This window comes from Poecilia formosa, unplaced genomic scaffold, assembly GCF_000485575.1.
Source record: "Poecilia formosa unplaced genomic scaffold, Poecilia_formosa-5.1.2 Scaffold274, whole genome shotgun sequence".
NCBI lineage: Eukaryota > Metazoa > Chordata > Actinopteri > Cyprinodontiformes > Poeciliidae > Poecilia > Poecilia formosa.
In genome coordinates this window covers 490,934-507,290 of record NW_006800213.1, presented here as the reverse complement: position 1 = coordinate 507,290, position 16,357 = coordinate 490,934, and the positions used below count along the sequence as shown (strand labels likewise).

The window sequence follows — 16,357 nt, the reverse complement described above, 5'->3', positions numbered from 1 at the left end:
ACAAAGATGCATACAGTGCTTTTTTTTCACATCTCTCAAAACATTCAAAGAAAAAAAAAAGCAGGGAATACTTTTATCCCTTTTAGACGGAACTGGAGCATTCTTATAAAATGTTTGCACCAAAGTGAATTTACAGTCAGCGCTGTAAATTCATGGTGGAATCATCAAAGCTCTCAGGCTCCAGTAATTATAACAGCTCTTCACTTCACCTCGGGCAGCAAACAAGGAGTTTCCAAGTAGACACAAAGCTGCGCTGATGGGATTAAATGCCCCTGATTGATGCCTCTTTGATTAGAGGAGATGACGTTGCGTAACAGAACGCAAAGAGCCACTTCTCGCTTTTTACCTCGTGGAACAGGAGGTGTGCTGACGTTGCACTGTGACCTCAGGCGCCTGACCAGGTCGGCTGGTTTACAAAGAAACGTATTGATTTACACAAAGTTGGTCCGGGAGGGAAGTGGAAAACTTTGCCCCCAACAGTCACACAATCAATGGACCGATAGTTTGGGTCTTTACAAGCAAAGGCCGTTTCCACATGGATACGATAAAGCTCCTGTGTAAGACGGGTATTTAAAGTCCAAAGCTGTGTGGATGTCAAACACTGGCTGGCAATCAAATCCTGTTAAAGCTTCTTAAAGGAGAAGCAGAACTGTTGATCTGTTTGACTCTTGAAGGAGCAGGGGTTGCGCTTGCAGCTTTTCATGCATCTCTCATAATCAGGTTCGAACAATCCGAAAGTCCCATCTATGTATCAAAGTGTATACAGGTGAAAGCATGAGAACAGATGAGCTTCAGCATGGAATAAGTTTGAAATAAAACAATCAGTTTACAAGTGATCTTAAAGTTCTCAAAGACATACAGTAACTTGGAGAAGAATTCACACCCATCACATTTTGTCACATTACAGCCAAAGACTTACTTTCGTACCCCTAAATAAAATCCAGTTTCATCAACTGCCTTCAGAAGTCACTTAAGTAGTAAAAATGATCCATATACAAGTTATTTATAGGCCTTCTGTGACACTGGAGGAGTTATGAGCTGAAGTTTAAGTGAGAGATTCCGTCAAAAGGCCAACACCACAACATTCTGAACCCCAACATCCCCACTGTGATACACGGTGGTGGGAGCAGCATGCTGTGGGGTTTTCTGTACCAGAGACAGCAAAGCTGGTCGGAGTTGACAGGAAGATGGCGGAAGCTAAACACATGGCAATCTGGGAAGAAAACCGGCTGCAAAACACAAGACATTTGAAGGGGTTCGCCTTCCAGTAGACAGATTAATGTTTGCAGATGTTCTCCGTCCAGTCGTACCGACGTTGAGCTGCTTTGCAAATAAGACTGGACAAAGTTTCTAGAAACTTAAAGCTGGTATAGACAAACCCCAAAATACCTGCGTCCTGCACACTCTGAATTTTACTCATATTATAGTTCTTCCTTTTTACAATCAAGCACACCGCTTTGTGTTGGTTTCTGTCTTAAAATCCCCATCAAACACATTTGTGTTTTTGGCTATAAAGTGACAAAACAAGCTAAAAATCAGCCAGAGGTGTGAATATTTTTGCAAGACAAACTGTACGCTTTGCATTACAACACAGCTGCTCATCATTTCAGGAACAGCCTCTATCAAAGCTCATCTCAAGTTGAAGACAGTTGATGTACAAAATACCCATAATCTAGAAAAATAAATAAATAAAATGTATAGATGAATAGCATATACGTTCAAACGACTCATTAGTCCCTTTACAGGAAAGACACTGTCTTTCCTAATTGTTTTGGCGCCGTTGCTCCCTGTGCCTGTCGCCTTTACGGCATGAACAGAGCCATCAGATGCTCTTTATGTGCTGAAGGGAATAAATTCATATTTCTTTATAAGCGCCTTTTAACGTGTCCCCATCACTACATTTGAAAAGTCTTTATCCTCCCAGTTGGTCCTCACCCTCGCTGTGGTTTGGCTGCTAAAACTGCAGCAGCCATGTGCATTGTGCAGCTTAAAGTATGATTATACATTGTGCTTATGATTGCCAAAGGGACACTGAATGCTACTGCTTTGGCATAGCTCAACAATGACCTATTTAACTGCCTACATTAAAAGATTTGAATCTCAGCGAGGGGAGCAGCTAAATTTATCGCAACGTGATTTCAAGCATGCCAAAAAAATAAATAAAATCTTACATAGAATTACATAGTGAGTTTGCATGTTTTTGGTCGCTGCTCAAAACAAATGGAGGAAGAAGTTTCACACATTCCTTCCCAAAAAGACCTTCTCTGTGCAGAGTCCCACTGTTACTTCCGGCTCCAGTTCTTCCTCCCTCCTTGGAGACCAGTTCATGCAATCCAGATCGGCGCTAACTAGTCTGGACTACCTGGAAACGACTGGAGCAAAACCGGGGTGCCGCATCCGCAGAGGGACCAGAGAGAAGCTAGCTTATGTAGCGGAGGACGAACTCCAAAAGTTTGAGGATGACTTTAAGACTAGAGACGTGCACATCAGTCCTAATCAGTCCATTTGAGTGCAGATCCATGAACCGGAGAAGCCTAACAGACGGTGCAGGTCTTTGACTTCCCTCCCTCACCACCACCACCACCACCAGCTAAACGAAAAACAACAAAAAAACAGATTAAAAATGTTTTACTTCTTGGTCTCAAACTACTACGATGCAACCCTTGTTTAACTTTTATACCTTTCTTGGCTTCCTCCTCTTCCAGCTTCTTCTTTTCATCCTCGATGGCCTTCATCTTTGCATTGTACACCTCAGCCAGCTCGTTCCAGTGTGCCCTGTTGTTGTTCAGACCGTCGAACATGGGTGTGATCTCTTTGTGGAACCTGGAGAACTCCTGGGCAAACACAAAGAGCAACAGACAAGGGTTATTCTTGTCTCGGGGCCCTCTTTAGAGAGTATCTTCAAAGGCCGAACGCTTCTCGCATGGCAGCGATCAGGTGTAAGTGTTGCGGTCCACAGGGACAGCGGGCCCCACGCTGCGCCAGTGCTCATCACAATATCGGGCTGGGCTGAAAAGGAGCTCGCTATTGTGCTCCACAAGTTCACAGCCTGCATCTTTTCACGCCGGCTCGGATAGATGAAAGCTTAAAAACATCTCTCTGAAGCTAATAATAGCCCTGAATGAGAAATTCTTGAACTCACTGGCTACCTTCAGTCATATAGAACATTTTGATTGATAGGTGGTTTACGGCATCTTAAAAAAATAACACAAATTATTTCACAGCCGCAGACCATGTTGTATTTTATGGGGATTGTAAGTAAAAGCATAAGTTTCAAAAGTTTGCATCCAGACACCTGATTTAATACCTTAAATCGTCGTTTTGATACTAGAAATGTTACATTATGTTTCTCAGGTTTATATTTGTACAAATTTTAAATACTAAAGTTTTCATTCTACTTTACAGTTATCACCTTACGTCTGGTTGCAATTTGAAAAAATGTCAGAAGAATATATACCTCTGAATGAGAAATTATTGAACTCGATGCCACTTGTTTTTATCATACAGAAAGGTTTTTTTGAGACTGCTTGAGCTACATATATGCTTACTGTGATTATTAGAAAATGTTTAAACTCAAGAATCAGACACTAACTTTCGAAAACTGCTGACATAAATTGCAAAATAGCTGCAGAGAAAATCTTAAAGCCTTATCACTATGAATGGATTTAGATTCAAGCAAACACACTCTGCCGCAAATCAATTTACTTTTGAGTCATAACATCTATCTTTATAGTTTCATCTTTCTGCGGTGTTTCTTAAGAGAAGCGGAGGATCAGTGGAGTATGAGAAACGGCTTACCTTGTAAACAAATGAGCACACAAAGTCGATGAAACCACATTGCATCTTGGGTAGCTGTTCTGCACAGTTTCTGTCCATCATGGGCTAAGAGAAGAAGGAAGAAAGAAAGAAAGAAAGAAAGAAAGAAAGAAAGAAAGAATGAAAGAAAGAAAGAAAGAAAGAAATAAAGAAAGAGAAAAAGAAGGAAAGAAGGAAGTTTCCATGTGAGAAAAAAACAAATGAGCGCTATAAAAGTAATGGAAAGGGAAGCCTGGAAGGCACCGGAGTTGTGCTGAACTTACAATTGGCTGCTGGTCCAAAACGGATCTTTCCAAATCGCCCTGTTCCCAGAATTCAGCTGCAACCATCAGAGCCACCTGCAAAGACAACGAGCGAAATGAAAACGGCTGCATGTGAAATGAAGACATCTGACTCTAAAAAGCAGCCTTTTCAGGGCCATTTTCAGCCTCCCTCCATCAATTAAATAAGCAGTTTATTTCTGACCTTCCAACTCAAGTAGCCTAAAAAAAAGTAAAATAAAAAAAGGCATGATAGCAGAAAAAAAAAAGCTAATTATTATTTGCTAGCAAACTTCACTTCAAGGCTCACCTTGCTCTGCACCTCCCAGGGTTTGGTGATGGCTGACAAGTCACAGCCTGTCATCATCATGGCCCTGAAGGTGAGAAACAGACAGTCAGTCAAAGCAAGGCGACATCCTGGCTGTGATGAATATGATTTTTAGCGGCCCGCTGTGTCAGAAGGCTTTTCACGGTTGGAACAGGTAGAAGCTCTTTTTTTGTTTTTTGTTTTTGCTGCCATAAAAAAAAGTTGCATACATGATAATTTCCTTCCTGATGGGGTTGTTGGAAATGTAGGCAATGGCCTCCTTTTCATCTCCCATTGGTTCTGTGGCATTCACAATGTTTTGGAACATGGTTCTCTTCCTGCAAGCAGACAAACAGAGGACATTAAAAATAATAATAATTATCATGAATATACCATATGAGGCATCCTTCCTTATACAATGTTGAAGGGTGATTATGTATCTTAATTCTAGCAAAAGCAATAAGTAGAAACAATGAAAGAAAATGAAGAAGATAAAGTAAAAGTATGTATTTGATTATCTAAGCAATTAAAAATAACTATGGAATTAAATAAAATGTTGTTTTTTTGCAGAAAGAAAGAAGGAAAGAAAGAAATGGCCATAAACGCCATAACATTGCATGAATAAAAGCAATTCTGATATACTTTTGTACTTTTGTAAATAACCTACTTGAAGTAAAGGGCCAGATCAGTGGCAATAATGCAAACATCAAACAAGTGCTGCACGGTCTCAAACTGACGCTTCTGCAGGTTGCAGAAGATGTTCAAACTCTGCAGTGGATGACAGGCAAAATTTGGTGGTCAGTCTAAGTTTATGACGACACCAAGAACAATTTTAGTCAGTATTTTTCACTTTGCATTCACCTCCTCTCCCATGAGCGTCTTGCTGTATTCCAAATGGTGTCTCTCCATAATGGAGGAGCCGTGAAGTTTGGCCAGAGGAGATGCACTCCTACGGATTAGGGAAAAAAAAACAGCTATCATGAGAAAACTGTTCAACTTTGGTTATGATAACAAAAGGTTTTTTTGTTAACTTGCTTTGTCTGGTAGAGGTTATTGGTTCCCCTGTGGTCGATATCGTGGCAGAAAGCCGCAGCCACCATGGCGAAGGCATCTAGATCCGAGTAGTACTTCCTCAGCTTCCCTGTCTGCAAATCAAGAATATGTGTGTGTGTGTGTGTGTGTGTGTGTGGATCAGAAATAGAGCCTCAGGAATGTGAAGAGATTTATAGCGAAATACAAACAGCATCACCTGCAGTAGGCAGAACATGGTGTGGCCTACATTGAAGCCATGCCTCCAGTTGTGGTATGTAATGGCACGGTAACCCTTTCTCACAGTGTACATCCACCTGGTCAGAGTCTGAGAAAACAAGAGGTTTAATGCTGCATGTTGAGTCGAGATCTAATGAGCGCCATCCAAGGTTCAAACTTACTTTAGAGTAAAAACAAAGGAAGTCAAAATTCTCCTAGAAGGTAGATCTTCTCCTGCTTTAGTTTCTTTCTTTTTTCTTTTTTAAAGGTTTACAGTAAAGTAGGCACGGGTCAAACGTTTAAAGCTGTGGCTTAGATATCGCTAACGTTTTTCGTCATACTGTTCTTACAGCTCAAAGTAGAGCAGCACCATGAAATCAGATTTTGGTCGACATCAAACCATTTATATTCACATGAAAACATAATATGGTGACAACCACCCTCTTCGGTTTAGGAGTCATTACTGAGGGAAGAAACCTCAAAGTTGCCAAATAAGGTTATCAGTGGGGTGTTTAAAAGGAGAATCAGAGACGCAGAGATCTAAGAATCTATTTGGGGAATAAACTGCTTTCTGCGGCATTTCGTGACATTTCTGTGGTTCATTCCGGCTGCCAAAGAGCAAGAGAGAGCAAGCAGATGATGGGAAGGCTGTGAGGAGTACAGCAAAGTAGCTTTGTTTAATCCTTTTGAGATTTCTACATCTGTCTGGTGTAGGTTATCCTGGATTCTGAAATGTTGGCGGCCTTTTAGAAATCTCAGAGTTGAGGTAAGGATTTACGCTCTTGAGGAAACACAAACAGAGGCTGCTGCTTTAGTGCTGACCCCGCACCCCCCCTCAAGTTTAATAAAAACAGATAAACAAGTAAACTTAGCAATCATTCTGTCAAATATCTTATTTGTGTTTTTATGTCTTCTGTTTTTCTAGACTTTTTAAAGTTTATTTTCATCACTACTGGTCTTCATGTGATAGTAATCTGACACGAAGGAGGCAGAGAGAAGAAAAGTCGTGCAGTAAAGGAACTGAGGACGGGAAACCCATCACTCTCATTACAGTAACATGTTAGAATGATAGCTGCTGAGGCATTAGCAACATCTCTCTTAAACATTTAAGTGAAGGGTGGTTATCGCAGCAGATAGCCCAACTAACAAGCCAGCTCATATTATCTTGTTATACTTGATAAACCACCATTTAACTTAGTTATGTATATCTCTACTGCAACAATTGCCTTGTTGTTTTGTTTTGGGATTTTTTCCAAAAATATCCCTACTATAGTCATTTAGTATAATAAAATATTTACACAAGGAAACATCAACGATGATTATCGTTGATAATCATCAACGATAATTATCGTTCTTTGAAATAAGAGATCTTATTTCAAAGATCTCTTTGAAATAAAGAGATCTTTATTTCAACAAATAAAGATCTCTTTATTTGTTGAGATCTTTATTTGTTGAGATCTCAACAAATAAAGGACATAATCAAAATTCAGACGTGTTGGGAAAAGTAACGAGACATTTTCACACAGAACAGTATTTCAGAAGGAAATATTCCTTCTCTGAAAAGCAGCTCTAAGCACCTTGTTAGAGCTGCTTCGTCGTGAAAATAAAATAATAATAAAAAAAACAAGTGTCAGACTGGGTGACTCACTTCTGCGGGAACTTTAAACTTTTCGACAACCCCGAGCTCAAAGAACATGCGGATGCCGGCTTTAATGAGGCCATGCTCCGTGACGGGGAAGTCGCTGAAGCCGAAGTTGTACAGATTCTCTCCGTCCACGTTGTCGGCAGGTGGGCAGTTTGCCCTCTGAACGGAAACACACAAAACCGATACTTCATTAGGGAAAGTCGGATTTGATTTTGATGGAAATACAAAAAAAAGAAGTAATATTTTTATACACTGTATAAAGCACACAGTTATTTTTTTTTCATTCCTCTTACTTCTTGTAATGTTGACAATTTAATGCATTGAATCATCACTGCAATAATCTCTTGACTTTTAAAGCCAAGAGATTATTGCATTGACTTCACCAAATTGTTTGAAGGTTAATTTAACCTTCTGACAATAAAAATCTCATTATTATAGGATTTAACAAATAGAAAATAGCAAATATTTAATCTGATTAAAGTCAGACGAGAAGGAAAAAAATGGTAATTTGTCTATAAACGTCTGGTTTCCACTGTAATATCTTGTGATAAAACGACACATACCAGTAATTTGTACATCTCCTTCTGGTCACAGTCTTCAGGCTCAGCATCAAACTTCTCCTTGGTGTTCTGGTTATGAAAAACATTTCACATGACATTTATCAACATGCCGTGTCGATTAACAGACCTTTAAAGCACAGTTCTCTCCTTACTCACTTGATGAAAATGCTCAAAGCCATGTTTAAGCCCTTGTGTCTTTTTTTTTTATGTTAGTTGCCAGGCGGACGTATAATAACCCTGACCTTTTTATAGTCCTTTAAAGCTTCTGATGCGAAATTGTTTTTTTTTTTTTTTAAAAGCTATTCTCAGAGCTCTCCTATAAATTACTGCGGCAACTGCTAAATGTCAAAGAAAACCACGTTGATACAGACCAGAATGGACTGCATCTCGTCCGAGGTGCATTTGGTTTGGTACATGAGCATCTCCTGGGCAATGTCTTTCCTCCACTCCATGCGGTTCAGCCTGTCGTAGGTGTCACAGTTCAACACCGACCACCCCAGGAACTGTGTCAGGGCCTAGTTCAAGCACAGCAAGAGAGCAAAGAGAAAAGGATAAGGACGGCGCTCAAACGAGAGAAAACCGATGGCGAAAGCTTACGCTGAATCCTTACCTCGGTGATCTGCTCGTCATACTCGTCAAACGGTTTGCCGTCCTTCCTGTTGAAGAAGGTGGCGACGCCCACAATCTCCTCCTTCTTGTTGACGATGGGCAGTGACAGGACGTTCTTGATGACGAATCCCGACTCGTCCACTGCCTCTTTCTGTGAAGCGCAGAGATTACAGTAAAACCGAGACTTTTGTCCTCTTTACCAGAAATCTGCGAGAGAGTTCTGCGAAATAGACAAAGGAGCGAAGCATCCTTTGTTCGGTTTGGCCTTGCGTACCTGGAAAGTGAAGTAGTCATCTGCAGCAACATTCATCATGTTGCAAATCTGTAGGCAACAAGATGGAAACACTTATTGCAGCTGGTTCTTGTATGTATGTATGTAGTGAAACAGTTAGTATCTAAGTTTGTCATCAAACACATCAAATTGCCTTCCTGCTGAAACGTGCCATACGAATACATTTGACTTGACTTGAAATAGTTTTTATGCAATCATTCAAAAATTCAGAGACCTACATAGATATTCAGTTCTTTCAAAAGAAATGTTCAGCTATTGATGGTTTTTCTTTGTTTTTGTCTTAATCAAAAATAAAAGGTATCAACAGAGCTGTGATTCCAAACTGACGGAGAAGTCAAGGCATCCTATCACTTAATGCTGCTAATCGCAACTTGTAAACATGTTCCTGTCACTGAAATCAGTGTCTCAATGTTTCTTCCACTCCTCAGTTTTCAGCTGTGGGACGTTTGAGCAATCAGCCCATTTCAAATATAAATGTTCAAAGGATGTCTGACTTTGTCACACAAATTTAAATGTTTGGTTATTAGGAATGTTCACAGTATTGGAAGGGAAATCATTGATATACAATTATGAATATATTTCAAAAACAAAGAAATTAAAAACAATGCCCAAACAATATTTTGAATAGCTTTTTTTTTTTTTTTTTACAGCTAAATGTAGACAGCTGTGACAATCAGTTCTTAAGTGTAGCATGTCAAGTTTTCTTTGTTTGTTTTGATCAAACTGACTTACAAAGCCGTTCTCTGCCACGTAGGTCGGCAGTCCGCTGACCAGAGCCCAGTGATCTGCAGGTGGACCTCTGGAAAAAAAAGAAACCTGTTAAAACCACCAAACTTTCACATTTTCAGCTTAGAAACTGGAAGTGTGACAAACAAGGTGAAACAAGGATCCGCAGCAATTTTGCAAAAAACGGATAACGGAGACGAGGAGAAGGAATTATGTCACTTTTAGAAAATGAAATATTCAAAGCTTTATGTTGGATGTGGCTGCTCACGGTATGACTTTAATTTCTTCTTTGGCTTCAAGGAGGTAGTCAATGATCTTATAAAAGTTGATTTCCTGCAAGAAAAGAGGAAAACCTTTAGAAATTAGCCATCACTTTTAAGCAAAACAACTACACAGTTTAAATGTTTTATAAGAAAAAATAGGAATTTGTCACCCTGCCGTCTGGTGTTTTTGGTCCTTTATAGGGTTCCACGTCTCCTAGTTTCACAGGCCACTCGTCGTAAAATTCCTGCAGAAGGAAACGCAGAAAAAAGACTGTAGATGATCCAGCAAATCAATCAAATAAATTTTAAAGAAGCAGTGTTCTCTGCACCAACCTTTTCTTTGGTCATGTCCAACAGCCCCACTGAGTAACGCTCAGCCTGCAGATAGATCCTCACAGTGTAGAGAGCTTTGTGGAACTGCCTCTCGATGTCTGTCAACTCTTCAAAAACTTTGCTGGCAGACCAGAGCAGCACCTGGAGCCAAAAATAACCCCCAAAATATGCTGTTCATGTGATTTTTAACACCATAGAAGCTGCATTCCGGACAGATCTAGTAAACTTATTCAAGTTTCCATGAAGTATGTTGCAGGAGTTGTTTACCTGACTCCTCCTGGACTCTACGTTGAACATGTAGGCTGTGTGATACTGCAGACAAATGACTTGAGCAAAAGTCATGTACTTATGGAAAAGCTGTGGACCAAAACAGATGACAGATATTTAAACACAGATAAAGATTTAAGACACTTGGAATAATAATAAAAAAGATACCTCAGGCAAGCAAATACTCATCTAAAACACTTTGTAGTTCTTGGCAGGGTGATAAAATCTGATACTTGTGAATGATGCAAGGCTAAGTGGTGCAGCATGTTTTTCTAAAATGCTACCAATCTATATTTTTAAACGAATCAACGTATTCTAAAGGAAATAACTTATCAATAATTCAACTGAGGATTCACCAGAACTGGTCAAGCAAACAACATTGTTCCCATCTGAGCCATTTAATCTGGCTGAGATGTTTTGTTTTTTGTTTCTTTCATGGCTTTTAGACATACAGGTGAAATATCTAGTCCATCCTGCAGAAAGAAAAAAGCTTTTTTTTTTCTCCGACTGAATGCTTAAAAGCACGCACACCAAACCTGTCTGGTCTGATCGGCTCCTTCCAGGATAATGAGAGTGCTTTCTGTGCCACATAATCACACAACTCATTTTCATTCACTTTAACATTTTACTGAACTTGAATACAGTTTTTAACTATCAGCCAGACCCCAATAATGACAATGAAATGCATGTTACAGAGAGAGAAGGATGTTTTGTACGGTTTAAAATTCATGAGCATCTAGAATTCAAAGCACTCGGGGTCAGAAGGACCTGCAGCAGCATTCCACCTTTCTCAGCCAGGATAAGCATGGATGTAATGGTCTTACCTTCTCATCCTCTGGCGTGAACGCGTCAGCTCCTATTTTGTTAAGCACCATGATGACTCCAAGGCAGTCTTTGTCAGCCATCATGGGGTAGGACATTACGCACTTCGTCTTGTATCCAGTTTGTTTGTCCACAAAGTCGCAGAACTTTGGATTCTGGATTTAGTGGGGCAGAGGGTAAGGGAAAAGCTTGAATTATGTTCAGACACATCAAAAATGAAAAAGCTATTTCCAAGCAGCATCAACAGTCACACTTTCACTTTGTTTTTTGTGCAGTTCAAAACCTACCAAATGTACGATAATAATCTAGAATAATACTCTCTGTAACCAAGAATGAAGAAATCTGGTGAATGAAACATTTTTAACCACAGAAATGTGGTTAAAAATTTCCTGCTTTTTGGCAATAAAAAACCTCAGAAAAAAAAATGTATCTTGTAGGAAAATATCAAAGCATTGATTATGATGCTTTAAAATGTATTTATGACAAAATTGAGTTATAAGATGAAATTACCTACTAAGTTTGTTTATGCATATTTCTTCCAAACTGCAAAATTCTAACCTTTGGCTTGTGGCGTGTCAAATCCTACATACTATATTAAAAAAAATAAATAAACAAAATATAGATTAAAGTAATTCGTGTTTATAAATCCAGATTAAGAATTTCAGACTAACAAATAAGTTATTGTCCTAAACAGGGCAATAGAAATGATTTGAATGAATAAATAAGTTGATAAATCATAAAATAAGTAAGTCAATTAATATAGAAAATAAAAACAGTAGATAAAGTAATAAAATAAAACTAACAGAAAGAATAATAAAGAAAAAAAAGCTAAAGAATTGGGGGTGACATTTATTTGTAATAATTACTTAAGAGAAAATTAAGCAGCAATTTAAACAATACAAAGTTTATTTGCAGCCCAAGAATTTTGCTAGATTGTTTGACCTTTCATGCTTAAGTGATTTAAAATTACATTTATTATGAAACAGAATACTTGTAAATTTTGGTTAATATATTGTTTTCAAAGTATGTTTGTAAGCCCAACTACATAAATTGTCCCCTTTTTCTAGTTATTATTATTTATAAAACATTTTTTAGCTTTTGTTGAAATGCTGCACTGTAAATACAAGTACCAGGCCAAACTTAGAGAAATAACCTACATTTTACGATGTATTTTCTACTACTTGCTTAATAAATAGCATGAAATATATATTTTAAGGCTTAAACAAGACACATTCTGTATTTAGGTCCGTTATTAAATTTTGGCTAACTATTATGCCCCAAAATTTTGGGACTGGGGATGCAAAATTCTGGATGTTTAAAAGCAGGTGCTGTGTGGTTGGTAGGTGACGGGTCCAACTGGTGGTGGGGGCCCAGATCAGGTCTGATTTAGGCCACGTACAATCTTGGACCAGCTCTGGACTTGGCTTCACTTTACTGCATAATTCTTTAACTGACTTTCAAAGCGAGATCCCAGGAATCTTCTTATGTAAGCGAGGCTAAAATTATCTATAGACAGGCTGGAAAAAACATACGGAGAATGTAGACAAATGTGATTCAGGCTTAGCTACTTAGAGTACATGCAGTTTTTGGGAAAGATTAAAAGATAATAGCAATTTTTTTTCTCAAAGCAACACTTCTTTATGTGTGGGAGTCTGTTTAAGTACTCCCACACATAAAGTATCTGTATCCGGTGATTTCCTATGCAAGTACAAATAGTTCTTTGATTAGGTCATCACCTGAACAACCAGCTCCTTTTTTAACAGAGGTGTTGATCTCTACTCCTGCAGAAACATTTTTGGCTTCATAAAAGTTCAAAATGCATGTTTTTTTTTTGTTTGTTTGTTTGTTTTTTGTGGTTATGACTGCAACAGCATAATACATTAGCTATATAATTATAATGTAATCATTATAAATGTGGTTTCATGAACACATAGCTCAAGAAAAGAAAGACGCTGAAAACTATTTCTGCATAAAACATTTTTTAAAGTTAGTTTTATTATTATTGTTTTGTCTTTTTTTTTTATTGTGGAAAAATTGCACTATAATTTTTCAAAGCCTGACAGAAATGAGATATCTTCTTTGGTATTATTTTTTTTTTTTAAATTAATGCCATGAAACAGTTAAATTATTGTAACTGTGAAGATTTTGTCTAAATCTTCATGCATTCTGAGAGCTTTCCAAAGCTAACTCCTGGCACCATCTCACCTTGGTAATGTCCGGAACGTTTTGGGGCTTCTTGGACGTGGCTGTGTGGCCCACTATCCCCATGTCAGTGGGGATCACGATCTCACTCTGCGGGTTCACCAGGTTGGCCTCGTACTTGGAGGTCGGGGTCACGTCGAAGAGGCAGGTTGCGAGCTCGGGGATTCCGTTTCTGGAGCGGCAGATGTAGTAGCTGACCCTGTCGGCCTGTAAGATGAGAGCGGTTCTCTGCAGCACCTTGTGGAGGTTCTTCTCGACGGCCGTCTGCTTCTGGAGCTCCTGGAGCAGGTCGAAGATGATGGCGGCCTCCTGCACCGAGTTAACATCCTTAAACGAGGCCGTGTCCTTGATGTCGAGAGGCTCGGAGAATGCGGCGCTCAGGGCCTCGGCACGCAACTTCTTGTCGAAGTACTCTTTGGCGAACTGCGGGTTGTTCTCCAAGTATTTCTCCACGCTGTCCTTATCTGCCATTTTTTTTTTGTACTTGATGTGTCCTCTTTGTGTGATCTCTCTCTCTTTTTTTTCTTTTTTTTACCAAAGCATCACTTGAAAAGAAACGGTGAAAGCTGAGACACAAGCTTGCTGTTTGAATGGGTCTAACAGCGTCCCTTTGAACGGACGTGCATCCTCCTCCGTGGACGCATCCCGTATCCACCGGCAGACAGTACAGGGGAGAGTGCAGCTTAGAGGCTGAAAGGATCAAATTGGCCACTAATTAACGTGACGTCAGGACGTTAAAACCCCTGCTTTAAGCATCCTTAACCTGCAAATCCCAACGCTGATCATTTCACGTGGGCCAATCCTACCAAGCCCATGAGGGAGAGTGAGATGTTGGCAGGTAAGATGCCTGAGCTGAACACCTGAGCTACAACCGGACAGATTGTTATCAACACCACTCTGACATGTGGAGAAAAGATAGATGGAGTGAGCAGAGAAAAAAAAAACATGCTGCAGACATGGTCTGCAGCATGTTTTAGGTTAAAATTCAAGTCCATGTTAAGGGTAGAATGTTATTGTCCAACAAATAGCTTTCTCCTCGAGGAAGCTTAAGCATCCTGTTATAGCAGAGGGGATTACAGGCCAGGAGGTCCCCACACCTTTTTACCTTTTACTATGAAGAAGACACCAATCCATAAAACCTTTTCATGGTTTGCCAGGTTGCAACTGCACATTATGGTTGATTTTATGGGGATTTAATGAAAGACCAAACAGAAAGCAGTGCTTAAATATGAAATGGGAGGGAAGCAAAACAGGATTATGATTTAATTTTTTTGCGGAAATAATGCGAAAAAACAAATCTGTTAATGCTTCAGAGGCTTCTTAAAGAGCATCAGAAAACAAATAGGCTAAGGAACACAAAAATAAAGTTTGTTTATAAATCTACAGTCCAGGCTTTGAAAAACTCATGAAGCACTGTTCAAATGGAAAGAGTTTAACACCACTGCAAATACATCAATAACTGACCAGTCACCAAATCTGACAGGCTGGGCAAATAGAGCGTTAAACACAAAAATCCAATGTTTGTTTCTTTAAAGGAAAACTGTTAGTCGTATACTCCAACAATCTGGTCTTAACAGGAAAGTGACAAGAAGAGCTACAGCAGAAATAGTTTTGACCAAAGAGTATGTGCCATAATGTCCCAGTCCAAGTCCAGACATAAATTGAATTGAGAATCTCTGGCAAAAAGTAAATATTGATGTATCAAATCTGAGCTTTACTTATTCAGAAAGTACTGACTTAGAGGATTCAAACAAATGTAAAAAAAAATAATAATAATGAATAAATAAAATCTAAAGTCATGTGTGGATCTTTTACATAAAACCTAACCAAAAAATCATTAATCTAAAACGATAATGTGATGAAATTCAAAAATCATCAACGACATTGGAACAACTAGAAAGTTTGCATAATGTCGTTTTTGCCCAAGAAAACTTCTGTGGCCACAAAATAAACTGTCGATTTAATGCTTTTCAGTGAAGAAGATCCATCCTGTCTATACCAACTTCAGCCCTGCATGTTGTTTTCTCCATGTGTCTCCACCAACTGCTTAGCAGAGGAACAGGAGAGAACACAGGGTTAAATGCCCCTGCTTGGATAAAATGCTCGAGGAACTATTTCCTATTGTATGAATACATCCATAAATTAATAAGATGTAGTATATGAATACAAATGTTGTGGTCTCCATATTGTTCAATATTTATTTATTTATTTAAATAAATAATTTTAAAATCACTTTGTCCTGTGTTAAAGATATGATTTTGAAGCTAAAAAAATCAGTATACCATAAAATATCAAATGTAAACAATATACAACAAACAACAGATTTTTAGTTGTGAGTAAATTGGAAAAATAATAGGCTTTAATGTAACCTCCTTCTAGTAAATAAGTAAATAATTACACGTCAAATAGTATTAGCATGCAGCCTTACTTATTAAGTTATAACCATTCAATTTCCTGACTTAATCGGAGTCAGAGCAGATTGTTTAAACAACCTGAGCAATCAAGAGCCAGGAGCTTTGCTAGCCTCACATAACCCCTCCTGGGAGCCAATCCTCCATTAGCTCCTGCTAATGTTCTGTCCTTGTTTTGCTACAGTGGAGCAAGTATCTAAATAGGGTCCTGTCCGCAGCACCAATCGCATGCGCGGCCTCAACGGCAGGCCAGATAATGCTCTCAATGTGAAAGCAGTCTACTCTAGTGCTAATGAAACCATCATGGAGGTATCAGTCCTGGGACTGCAAACCAGCCAATTTGCAGAGATGTGGGAGTCTGAGAGCGAGGCCGTAAACGAAGATGGCTGATCGCTATTAGCTGAGCTCACTGTTGGTTTAGCTGCTGGAATCTGGCGAGAAAAGAAGTTCTTTAATCGATGTTGCTGTGAGGATTAAGACAATCTTATCAAGGGAGAAATGTGAAAGGTGTCACTGTGTGGCCATTGTGGAAACAAGTGAAGGTAGACTCACAATGAGGAAAACTGGTTGGTGCTTAAGTGTGGGAAAAACACACA

General features: G+C 39.1%; 1 protein-coding gene across 1 annotated transcript; it reads right to left on the bottom strand.

Moving 5' to 3' along the window:
- Positions 1–1,394: 1,394 nt before the first annotated feature.
- Positions 1,395–14,112, bottom strand: pde6c (phosphodiesterase 6C, cGMP-specific, cone, alpha prime). The gene is made up of 22 exons (XM_007571133.2): positions 13,354–14,112; positions 11,151–11,303; positions 10,327–10,416; positions 10,060–10,200; positions 9,897–9,971; positions 9,732–9,796; positions 9,470–9,536; positions 8,720–8,767; positions 8,447–8,596; positions 8,208–8,351; positions 7,840–7,905; positions 7,280–7,435; positions 5,633–5,740; positions 5,419–5,528; positions 5,245–5,332; positions 5,051–5,151; positions 4,614–4,721; positions 4,387–4,450; positions 4,080–4,154; positions 3,799–3,882; positions 2,681–2,834; positions 1,395–2,590 (listed from the first exon to the last, which is right to left on the bottom strand). Exons 1-22 carry the CDS (start codon positions 13,819–13,821, stop codon positions 2,535–2,537), a joined length of 2,571 nt encoding a protein of 856 aa, XP_007571195.1. The 5' UTR covers positions 13,822–14,112; the 3' UTR covers positions 1,395–2,534.
- Positions 14,113–16,357: the final 2,245 nt, after the last annotated feature.